We start from the raw sequence: 12,200 nt of genomic DNA on the forward strand, positions 1-12,200 counted from the left end.
CCGCATGTGAAACAGCAATATTCCCAAGTGATGCTTCCCACGCCCCTCGGGATGGTCCTTCCACACCCTCACTCAGCCATGTTCTTCAGTTTTGCCTCCTTGAGAGCCCCGGTCTCGCTCGCTCTTTGCTGTCTTCCTCGGTCGGCGCTGCGGGTCTCCAGCTCTTCCCCTGCCTCCCCTACCCGCATCCTTGCGGTCCCCGGCGGCGGGCGGGAGCTCTGAGCCCGTTCTGCGGGCAAAGCGGGATGCTGCCCTTCCTCCCAACAAGCGCTGCCGTGATTTGGCAGCCGCTCGGGCTCTGAACCTGCCTCTTCGCCCTGCATTGGATAAATACGGCCGCCGCGCCCGGGGGGGCTGATACCGGTGTCCGCCTGATCCCGCCGCTGCCGTGGCCGAGAGGATGAAGCTGCTGTGGCTGGGGGTGGATGTCTCCCGGGTGGTGCACCTCGCCGCCGTGTTCTGCCTGACCTGCGTGCTGCTGAAAGCCATCCAGCTGTACCGCCGGCGGCGGGAGCTGCTCAGAGCGCTGGCCGACTTCCCCGGACACCCGACACACTGGCTCCTGGGTCACGTCCAGGAGGTAGGGAGGGAGCCGGGTCTGCGCTGCCGGGAGGGGTAATGCCGGTGGGGATGATGCTGCGGGGACTTGTCCCTGCGGTCCAGGAGAATTGCTTCTCCTAGCCTCCGGGTAAGGGGAAGACGGGCATCCTCCCTCTCAACCATACACACCGCTCTCTCTGCTTGTAATGCCTGGAGAACGGCACATGCAGGCTGCTGCAAAATGCACGGTGGAAAGAGGTGGTAGCTGGCTTGCAAGTAAAGAAAGATCATGTCATGTGGAGTGCGCAAGGTCATCCCAGGGTGTAAACCCGGCATCAATGCCAAAGCTGCTCTGTCCTGGCTCCGCCGTCACCTCTTTGCTCCTGTGACGGCCACGACATGGCTGCTACAATGGGACACTGGTCCCAGCGTTCAGAAGCACCTTCTCTCTCTTGCCAGCTTGCATCGTCTTATGGCCAGGTGAGCCAGGTGCCCGTGACGGAGCATTGATCATTTTCCGTCATGTTTATGCCATAAAACACATCCCAAGTATAGCATCTGGTACAGGATCCACAGATCTTTGTAAGGTTGCATTAAAGCCCCAACTAACTAAGCCCATGTACATAAGCAAGCCTTGTTCTGGGCATTTGTGGTGTGGGTGACTATTCCCCGAGGTATGTGGTTGCCCACACAAATCGCCGTGTCTGCTTTGGCAAACTGATTTCCACAACTCATCAGCTACTTCACAAGGAGTAACTGAGCTGCCTGATGCAACAGGCTTTTTCATACATGCTAAAGGCTAGTTAAAATCACCCTGGGCTCTGATACTGCCCTGCCCGGGCCAAATCTGTGGCACATTAAATCACTGGCACCCTGAGAAGTAGCTGGGAAACCTGGAGGAGACCTCTTAGGGCTCGCCCCAGTTTTGCTGCGCTGGACGGGACAGGCAGTCTTTTGGCAAAGTTAGCACGAAGATGGGCCAGTTCAGGGCTTTGTTGAGCTGCCAGTTAGACTTTAAAACTGCAATTATATAAACTATGTTCTACTCTATGTCAGTTGTGACTGTTTATCCTGGAATGGGATTTAACCATTTGTGCCAATCCCTCGCTCCCGTCATGGCTGAGTTGTTCACGGCTTCACTTTTACCTCAGAGGGTATTTTTTTAAGAACTCCTGTTCTGCAAACTTAATCAATTGCTGATTAAATGCTGCTGAATTCCTCAGAGGCAAACAGTTCATTGAGCCAGTGAGGAAACTGGCAGTGCGCTGGGTACATGCTGAATGCAAGGTTTACACACACCTCAGAGGGAAGACCTGAGAGCTGTATTGAGAGCACTGACATTTCCTATTCTCTTGATGTAAAGTGACTCATTGCCAGTTTCATTCAGGTCTATTTAATATCTCAGATATTATTTGTCATGCTTTGAATGGGTCTCCCAGGAATACATCACTGTTTTAAAGCATTCTTAGGTATTAGTCTCTGCATATCCAAATCACTTGATAGAAATGACATTAAAATATCAGGAGGGGTTGTGTAGGTTGTGTCTCACTGCAGCAGCATGACTTAGTTAAAACCCAGAGTGCCAGCAGTAAGTTAGCCAAACAGACATCCCCTGGCAACAGCTGGTGGGAAGCAGAGGAGAGCAGAGTGCAGGGGGACTGTCAGTCCCTCAACAGTCCTTTTCCTGCATCTGCCCTGTGCATGCAGCAGGAGGAGGGGAGCCAGCCTGGTTCTGACTGAGCACAGCATAGCTTCATGCTCAGGTTTCTGCTCGTGTGTTTTCTGTTTCATTTGCTATCAGTGTGTAGCCATTAAAAGCATCCTTAAGTGCCTCTTCCCAGATGCTTTTAGTGTTGGATCCATTTCAAAAGCTGCATTTCAGTGTGAGATGGGGCTATTACCTTTCTTCCTTAGACACAAGTGGTGGTTATACTTTTCTTCTCAAGACCCCAAGGGAGGAAGAAGTAGAAGTGATGGTCTTTCATGCACAGCCTGGTAACTGGAGCTGTGGTTAAGAAGCAGGAGCTTTCCTCTCCTCTTCCTCTACAGCCCGTAGGACTTTACACCCTCTGTACTGGGCGTGCTTGGCAGAGCAGGTAGAGATTATTCACCTTGGGGGTAACCTCTGCTCTTGGACAAACCCATATGACCCTCTTCCAGTGCAGGGATGGTTCTTGATAGCACAAACCAAAGCCAGCACTCCAAAGCCAAGGTTGCATGCAGAGGCTTCCAGCATTAGGACTTCTGTCAGCAAGGCTTGCTTGGCATCTCCTAATTACTTCCATTTATGCCTTCTGTGATTTCTTGACAGGAGGAAGCACAAGCAGCCTTATCAAAGGGACTTTCACACATTCAAGTATTACTGAGTTAAAGGCACTGTGCCAAGCCCCATTTCTGCTGGCACTGCTGAAGGGGTGGGTGCTAAGGAAGGCTGCCACCTTTTAGCCCAATACTTGATCCCTCCAACCAGAACAATTGGTAGTTCTCTTTAATAAGTCCAAAATCTTGAACTTGGGCAAGAGAATTTGAACAACAACTTTCTATCATAAGTGATAGCTGGATGTAATTTGTCATTCTGCTGAATGTGGGAGAAACACAGGACATGCTGGAGGATATGACCCCCTGGCTCACAGGGAAGGGGGCTCAGCCTTGATCATGGAGCCTGGATGTGCCCCCACACAGCCCATGCAGAAGCCTTGTGGCTCCTGAGCATCCTCTCCGATACAAGCCTAGCATAGGTGATTATTTGAATACAAACCATCTCCAGGGTTGAGAAACACTCACCAAACTAAAAGCTGAGCTGATATAACTCAGCACCAAAGCAATTGAGCAAATATTCGCTTAACTCAGTCAATACAGTGACTGTGGCTGGTTTCTGCACCAGTATGCAGATGTAATAAAGCTTCAAGCTTCATATCAAAGCAGCAGCAGTTATGTCAGCCCTAGCTCTCCAAAATCCTTCCCCCTGCGTATTGTGACAGAATAGTTTCTGTTAAAAGAGAATCCTTACATAGTTTTGTCTCTTTTCTCTGCCTCTGACTTTGTATGTTTCCACTGATCTTTTCACTTGTTCTTTGACTGTTTCCTGTTTAATATATAACACCACTGGCTATAAAAGCAATAAAATGGTGATCACTTTTGAAGAATCAACATGTGAGTGCTGCTGGTATGAACACTGGTGCCCACGTTACTCTTCAGATTGCACCTTCGAGGGACTGGAGATGAACCTTTCTGAGAGCACCAGCTCTTCATTCTCTATTAAATTCTATTCATGGAAATCAATGAAATCTTAAGCTAACATTATCCTCCGTACACTCCATTGGCAACTTTGGACTTACTTTGTTGATTTTTACCTGGACACTGGCCTTCTCCACCTAAATGGCTGGAGGAAGCTGTGGCCCACATTTCCTGGTCAGGAGGCATCATTGCACTGGGGCAAACAACAGCAGCGATGCTGTTGGCTGCTGTGAAAGTGCTGCTGTATTTTCTCATGGCTGCAGGGTGCTAATTGCTCAGCCATGTGCAAGAGAGAGCATATCCACATGCCACAAACCGCAGATGCTGTCTGGGGCAAACCTGAGTCTTCTTTGGGGTGGCCATGTCAAAAAGAGCAGATAAAATATATGCACTGATCGGTACCACCACTGTCCCTAAGCATGCTCTCCATGGGTAGGGTCAAGTGATAAGGAAGAATTATTTTATATGAAGTTTAAAAGTAACATGCATCTCTACTTCTCATCCTCTGCAAACCCAGAGGGATAACCCCTTGTTTGCCATTACCTGGTTTTGTGGTGCAGAAAGACCTTGAGGTTTTTAAGGAAGTGTACTGGGAGGTTGTTTATTTTTTTCTCTGACTCTGTGTATTTTTCTCTTTTTACTTCTCCACAACTAGTTTCTCAAGGAGGAAGAGGTGCTGGACAAAGTAGAGACCTGGGCACAGAAGTACCTATATGCTCACCCTGTCTGGTTCGGGAGTTTCTCGGCATTCCTGGTTATCACTGATCCTGACTATGCCAAGGCTTTGCTGTCCAGAGGAGGTGAGGAGATGATGCCTTTGACTGTGAAGATGATTTCCCATGACAGCCTAAACATTCGCAGCAAGGCAGGGTGTCACAGAGAGGCTGTCTTGCAGAAATCATCTAAAGGCAGGGAGGGATACCCCTCCTTCATGCCATGCCCTGGAGCTTCAGGCACAGGGCTGCAGGGTGGACCAGGGCCCCTCCAAATCAATGGCAAATCAAACTTCCTCAAGTGTTCCTTGAAATGTTCTTTTCTTGGTGCTTGAACCCAGCAAAAAGAAGAGAGTTGGGAGCTGTTTCCTCAGTTTACAGCCCCGGTTCCTATTGCAGAGAAGTATCTTTAGTGCATCAAGATAGGTGCTGAATGGTGCTGTCTGGGAGGATTAATCATTTATCCCACAGCACAGACTTTGGACTACCAATATTAATGTTTTTTTTTCCAGTCTGGGCATCTGCTTTTAATCTGTGTTTCTCACAGATGGGCCAGACAGTGTTGTTTGTTGTGAAATACTGATGAATTCTGCAGGGATGCCACCCATTCTGCTTCCTACCCACCCAAAAGTGAGAGCCCACAGGGACCTTTCAGGTGCAACCAAATGGGTTGATGCTACTGCAACATTTACAACTTTATTTTGTCTTTCTTGATGATTCTTTTTTGCAGATCCCAAGGATAACATCAGCTATAAATACCTTGTCCCATGGATTGGTAAGTATTCCCAGGGCTTTGTCTACCAGGGATGGTTTGAAGATAATGAAGAGCATGCTATAAATAAACAGCATTGTGCTTATTCCTTGATGCAGTTTCAGCTAAAAGCTTCCTAAAATTATTGTTTGTTGAAAAAGGTGCTACATAATGTTGGGGAGGGTTGTGATTTGAGGAAAGAAAGCTCAGACATTAAGTCATACTTACAAAAGAGAGCCACTTACATGTCCACAGATAGCAGAGGGTGGTGATGGGAGAAGCTCAGGTTCAGTGGAGAACTGGTGGAAAATGCATTTGCTGATCTGAACTTCTCAGCTCCAGCAGTGTTAGTGTTTCCTTTTGGAGGCAGCTCTATGTCATGTCTGGGAACCCCAGAACTGATGGCAACACTTGGAAATACTCTCTTGTAGCAGCCTAGGTCTAATCATGCTCTGTGCAGGCAGAGGCTGTACTCATAGGCAGGTGAAAGCAGCCTGTCTGTGCCCAGCAAAACATGCCTTGCCTGTGTTTCCCCAGGGAACGGGTTGCTGATCTTACATGGGCCAAAATGGCACCAGCATCGAAGACTCCTGACTCCGGGCTTTCATTACGACATCTTGAAACCATACGTGGCCCTGATGGCAGAGTCTACTAATGTGATGCTGGTAGGACTCATATGGTGCTCCTCTCTCTGCCCTGTTTTCTTTTCCTTGATCCTGATGGGTTAGTAGGTAAACACTGGAGCAGTTTTGTTGCTGTACCATTACTCACAACCTGGTAACTATAGGGACAGGCTGTGTCCTGGTGGTTGATCTCTCTGAGTGACCACAAATCCCTGCCCCTGAGTTGGAAAGAATGAGCAGATTGAGCTTCCCCACAGGGACTGTGTCTGTGGTATTGCTTTGGGCTCCGTGGGTATGATTTGAGGATGTTACTGCCATCCCCAAACTGCATAATCTCAATCCCAACTGCAACTTCTTTTAGGGTATTTTTTTAAATGAAGAACTGAAATAAATAAAGGTTCATAACAAATCCCCCAAAATAATGCAAAGTTTGGAGCAGAGCTATGCTGTGACCTAAGGTTGAAGACTATTATTTGCTGTTAAGATAGCCATGACTGAATGGCAATCCTTGCCTTGCCTAATACACAATGAAACCACACTATTCTTCCATCCGTCAGTGCTGGGTACAATGGAAACCAGTGTGAATTACAGGTGAGGGGCACCAGGCTTAGTGCATGTGGACCAGCAGGAGTCTGGGTGCTGGATCTATTCCTTCTACTTTGCCTCCCTCCATCCAGCCTCCCTGGCAGCTCCACATGGATCCTGGCTGTTCTCCCTACCACTGGTCCAGGGAGCAGGGCTCTGGAGAGCCAGAACAGCTTTTGCAATGCATACAAGTGCCTAGCAGTTTGTAATTCCTTGCAGACCATGCAAAGGGTCTACTGTTGGAACTCAAGCCACCAGGTGGCAATCGTGGTGTGTGCTATGGACTTAAGTCTGTCCGGAGAGAACAAGGATGTGACTGTGCTCCTCCATCTCCACCCTTTCTCAGCTTTTAAGTCCACTGGTTCCTTACATCAACGAAGGGACAGAGGATTCAACATCATTTCATGTCTGCCAGGCAAGAGAGACACTATTATAGTTTCTTTAGGGATCCCCTATGGGAAGAGCTGAGCAAGAGCTCCTATGTTATATGCTGGAAAAAGACAGTGGCAGAGAGATTGTGGGATGGAGGAAAAACCTTGGTCAGAAGTTTGTCTCTTAGGCACCAAAGTCACACGTACTTGAAGACAGACTTGGTGAAGCCCAGTACCGGCAGATGCTGCCCTTGTGCAGGAAACACACTCTACCCTAAGAAAGACATTGGTAACATGCTTCATCACCCAGCAATGTGCCTGTCCTGGGCTTCTCCAGGGTGCTCTTACCCCAGGGTAGGGTGCACCAGGGCTCACCACTGCCAGGATTCCAGAATAGCAGCTGCCTGAGGCAACTGCTGTATTAACCATCCCGCTCTTGGCTTCCCTTCTCCAGGATTTTGATGGCAACTAAGAGATCCTCTTCTATTTTCCTCTTCTCTGGGATGTATCCCCAGCTGAGCACTCATGTAACCAGCGAGTAACTGCAGATCATGCAGGGCTGTCCCTTGCGTTCTCATTTCTGTCTCCTTTGTGCCCTAGGATAAATGGGAACAACTGATCACAGATGGAAAACCGGTGGAGCTCTTTGAGCACGTCAGCTTGATGACCCTCGACAGCATCATGAAATGTGCCTTCAGTTGTCACAGCAACTGCCAGACCAACAGGTAGGTGCTGGCTGCCTCAAACCCTGACAGACACTTTTGGAGCTCAGGAGGACAATGGGCAAATCACTTGTCATGAAGCTTCCAAACGTACAAACTTCCACCATTTCTTTCCCTCCAGGAAAAACACCTACATCCAGGCTGTCTACGACATGTGCCAAATGGTACACCAGCGCCTCCGCATCTTCCCCTACCACAATGATATCATTTACTGGCTCAGCCCCCATGGATTTCGGTTCAGAAAGTACTGCCAGCTTGCTCATGACCACACAGGTATTCCCTACCTTCATCCTCTCCTAAAGCTTTAGAACTGAGTGATGGCTGACCAGGGGCAGTCGAGTGACCTCCTTGCCCATGCAGTGATTCTGCTCAGAGCTAGGATCCAAGCAGAGCATCAGCTTGCAGCAGTGGTCCTGATACAGGCATAAAGCCAGGGGTCTTACAGCTTCTGGGTTATTAAACTGGACTAATGGAGGAATTCCTGCCTGGGAATGCTCCTGTTAAATGACCAGAGATCAGTGAGACAAGGGATGGTCACTGCCTGCACTACCATCTCAGGTGCCCATCTCCTGTCCCTGCTGAACCTTTAACTCTTTTTTCCCCAGACAAGGTGATCCGTGAGCGAAAGGAGTCCCTAAAAGATGAACAGGAATTTGAAAAGATCCAGAAGAAGAGACATTTGGACTTCTTGGACATTCTGCTGTGTGCCAAAGTGAGTGGTGAGGAGTGGGTGTGCAGCAGGGTGCAGAAGCTGCTCAGTCTTTGCAGGGGTGCCACAAACCACCAGAGACCCTCAGGACTGCACAAGCCATTAAAACAAACTATCCCAGTCCTGTCCAGTTGAAGAAGGGCCAAGGTGATCCAGTTTTCCATCACTGAAATGCTTAGTAGCCTTTGTGGGGGAATACAACACACAGAGGGATTTCATAGTCATGGTGGTTTAATATGGGGAGGGATAAAGAGCCTTTTAAGTGAAGGAAAGGGGGCTCTGAATTCAGTCTAAACAGAGACTGATTTTGTTTAGATGTATCTCAGGGTCTTTACCACTTCCTTCACAATAGCTGAAGGAATATTAATTTTTATATATAATAGGGATACTAATTTTTATATATAAATATATGGGGCACTATAATAGATATGTCATTATATTATCTGTATTATCTGTTCTCTATTATCATGTTATGTATTATTTATTGTATATATTACTTTTATATATGAGTGGCTGTATATCAGTGTCTCTGATCTGTTAGGATGAGAACGGAGCTGGGCTGTCTGATGAGGACCTGCGTGCTGAGGTGGACACATTCATGTTTGAGGGCCATGATACCACAGCCAGTGGCATCTCCTGGCTCTTGTACTGCCTGGCGTCACACCCCGAGCACCAGGCACGGTGCCGGGAGGAGATCCAGGGGATCCTGGGAGAGCGGGAGACGCTTCAGTGGTAAGGTTGCACCTCAGCTGGTGACTTTTCCCCCATCGCTGCCATTTCTAAGTGAGCAGTGTATTCGAGGCTCGAAAGCTGCGGTGCTGAAGGTTACTGCAGGTACAGGGACTTCATGGGACAGAGCAGACAGTGCATCCTTCAGCTAAATCTGCCTCCCTGCCCTTCAGGGTTTGTATACTAGGGCAGACATGAGAAAGACCACCCTAGACCACGAGGGACATGCTAGAATCTGTGCCAAGACCTGGACCATTAGCGTTGCTCTTTGCTCTCTCCTATTTTCTCACCACAGGACATTGTAGTAGCAACTTTTCACCTTTTGCTACAGCTTTTCACTTGTCCTTGTTCGGAGGTTGTTAAGGTTGTTCAGAGGTGGTGTGGAGTCTCTGGCTTGCAGCAGCTTGTGGCTGGATGTTGTGGATCCCTCTGTACTCCCCCCAAGGGGGTCTCACTGTGGGGCTGATGGCCGCGGGACAAGGGGCCTCCTGATGCAGGGCAGCAGGGGGTGCGTGGGGCTCAGCCTACCTCTGTCCTGGCAGGGAGGACCTGGGCAAGATGACTTACAGCACCATGTGCATCAAGGAGAGCCTTCGCCTTTATCCACCAGTGCCTGGTGTGTCCCGGCAGCTCAGCAAACCCATCACCTTCCCCGATGGTCGCAGCTTGCCAGAAGGTCTGTAAATCCCATTCCTGCTTCACAGAACTGTGCTCTTGGACATCAGCCGTGTCCTTGCCGCCTGCTGCAGAGCAAAGGTGACAGCCCTGTCTCTGTGACCTGCTCCTCACTGCACAGATGTTCACATAGGGCTGTGCAGATGTTGGCATCTCACTGACAGACTGGGCTGTACAGCAACATCCCTGTGGCATCTTTCCTGCCATTGTCACTATAAGGCAGCTGTGCCTATGCCAAAAGCCCCTTCTCTTTCTGACCAAGCACAAGGTCATAGCTTACTCATTTTGGTGAGGGAGGGACAGAGACTGATTCCATCCCAGTTTGTGGTGTGGGAGTTGTCTTGTGCTGCTCTTTACCTGCTCTGATTTGGCATACAAGTGGGCAGTTTTGGTGGAGGGATGATGTGCCTACAGTCCCAGTGCCTTCCTCATTTCCACTACTTGGCTACTTACAACTAAATAAATAGAAAACATTTAGTTTTCTCTGAAGCCAGTGACAAAACCCTCATAGGTTTCCAGCTGGCAGATAAGACCACAATGATTTAGACAGACCATTGTGTGAGCATGCTGCAACCTTCCCTTTAGTTTCTTTGTCACTGAGCCCTTTTCTCCTCCTCAATTGCTTTACAGGCAGCATCGCCGCAATAAGCATTTATCTCATGCACAGAAACCCTGCAGTCTGGAAAGACCCTTTGGTGAGTTTTCTTTTCCCTTCCTAATAACTTTTCCTCTTTATGCTGTGCCTCTTCCAGTGTCCCCTTCACCTGTTAGCAGGAGAGCAGAGCCCCCCTTGCTCCCAAACATCTTTGCCCACAGGAATCATGCTGAGAAGTGACTGTCTTGTGTTAGTCTCGACCAACTGCAGCACAGGCTGGTCAGACAGCAGCATTAGGAATGGGTGCTGCCCAAACAGTGCAACAAAGTGCTCCAAAGAGCTTGTTGTAGTAACAAGCAAAAAGATGGTTTTTTTGCTCAGCCTAAAGGTGGAGGATTGAAACCTGGCTCCCCGTTTTCACCATATCCATGTCTGGTTTATGTTGGCAGCACCATTACCAGGCTCAGTGGAAAGCAAAGAAGTCTGATGTGTGAGCTTCAGTCCATCTCAAAATGAATCCTCTTTCCAATGGGGTTGTTCAGAAATGATGGGGCGTCACGTGTCTGAAGATTCCAGTCAGTGCTTTGTTTCTTAAATAATCACTTTTTTTTTGCTGCATATTCCTCATTTCCAGGTGTTTGACCCGTTGCGGTTTTCCCCGGAGAATGTCTCTGGCAGGCACTCTCATGCCTTTCTGCCTTTTTCTGCTGGAATGAGGTAAAGTGTATTGAATGCTGAAGGAGTAGTGGGGAGAGAAAGCATGCATCCCTAGAGACTGCTCAGCCTGAGATGTCTGTGCTGCTGCTATAACTGCTATGGGGAAGCACTCACAGAATGCTCTCAGAGCCCACCTCCTGAAGTCCTGGCCCCGCAGCGTTGAACAGTTCACAAGCATATAACAAGCGTTTGTGCCATAGAAGGGTTCTGATACCAGCAGACAAAATGGGAAGGCAACATTGCCAGGCCCCTCATGGGGACAGGGAGCCAGGTCCCAAAGCTGCGGAGCACCTTGCTGGCATCATACAGGAAGCCTGCAACATCCTGGGCTTACCTGCTCTCCTCCTCTCCTTGATGCAGAGACCCTATCCCACCTCCCTGCCCTTTGATTCTCCCAAAGAGCTCAGCCCATGCCCTTGCTTTTGCTACCCAAAACACTGTCTGGAGCCCCCAGAGCTGCAGAGGGGAAGGGCTGTATTCTGGTGTGAGAGATCTGGGATCTGGGAATATCTGAGCTGCTCTGTTTTACCCCAGGAACTGCATCGGGCAGCAGTTTGCCATGAACGAGATGAAGGTGGCACTGGCCCTGACCCTGCTCCGCTTTCAGCTCTCTCCTGATCCAGACAAGCCTCCCTACAAAATACCTCAGATCACTCTTCGCTCCAAGAACGGGATTCACCTGTATCTGAAGAAAACCTGCTGATGCTGGAAAACATCCTGCCTCTGGTGGAGGGAGGGACAATGTTTCTCTAGGGCAAAAGGTGCAGGGCAGGATTTGGGGATGAAGATTTCTGATTTCTGTGCCTCTTCTACCAGCTGTAAACCCTTTTCAGCCTGGGCCCATCTAGCCTGGATGGCCTTGCACAGACCCATTGCCATCGGCTCTGTGAGCACCAATCTCAGTGCAGCCGTGCATGGCTGTCCCCTTGCCCTGCTGTAAGGGAAGGTCCCACCAGCTTCCTCCTTACCAAATCCCGCCTTTGCACTCATGTCCTGGCTGAATCCATAACTGTTCCCAGCCCTGCACCATTGTCAGCACCTTCCTCAGTGCCTAGGGGTCAGGCCTCCTCTCCTGCAGCAGGGACAGCCTATGGCAGACCTCTGTCTCTCTTTTCACACTCAACCTGACTGTTTTGTTGAAAACACTGGTGCCAGTTTGGGCTCAGAAATTCTGACCAAACTGCAAAATACTCTGTAATTTTTGTGTTAATAAACCAATAATTATTCCTGTAA

At 49.0% G+C, this 12,200-nt stretch overlaps 1 protein-coding gene across 1 annotated transcript; it reads left to right on the forward strand.

Annotated features, from left to right (window-relative positions):
• Positions 1-345: 345 nt before the first annotated feature.
• On the forward strand, positions 346-12,200 carry LOC130610646 (cytochrome P450 4B1-like). Its single transcript, XM_057430699.1, has 12 exons — positions 346-580; positions 4,433-4,577; positions 5,221-5,265; positions 5,779-5,906; positions 7,421-7,545; positions 7,664-7,815; positions 8,148-8,254; positions 8,793-8,983; positions 9,523-9,656; positions 10,286-10,350; positions 10,885-10,967; positions 11,502-12,200. Exons 1-12 carry the CDS (start codon positions 401-403, stop codon positions 11,668-11,670), a joined length of 1,524 nt encoding a protein of 507 aa, XP_057286682.1. The 5' UTR covers positions 346-400; the 3' UTR covers positions 11,671-12,200.

The sequence above is a fragment of the Pezoporus wallicus genome, unplaced genomic scaffold (genome assembly GCF_028554395.1).
Source record: "Pezoporus wallicus isolate ANWC-B61680 ecotype Strahan unplaced genomic scaffold, APGP_CSIRO_Pwel_v1 contig_10084, whole genome shotgun sequence".
NCBI lineage: Eukaryota > Metazoa > Chordata > Aves > Psittaciformes > Psittacidae > Pezoporus > Pezoporus wallicus.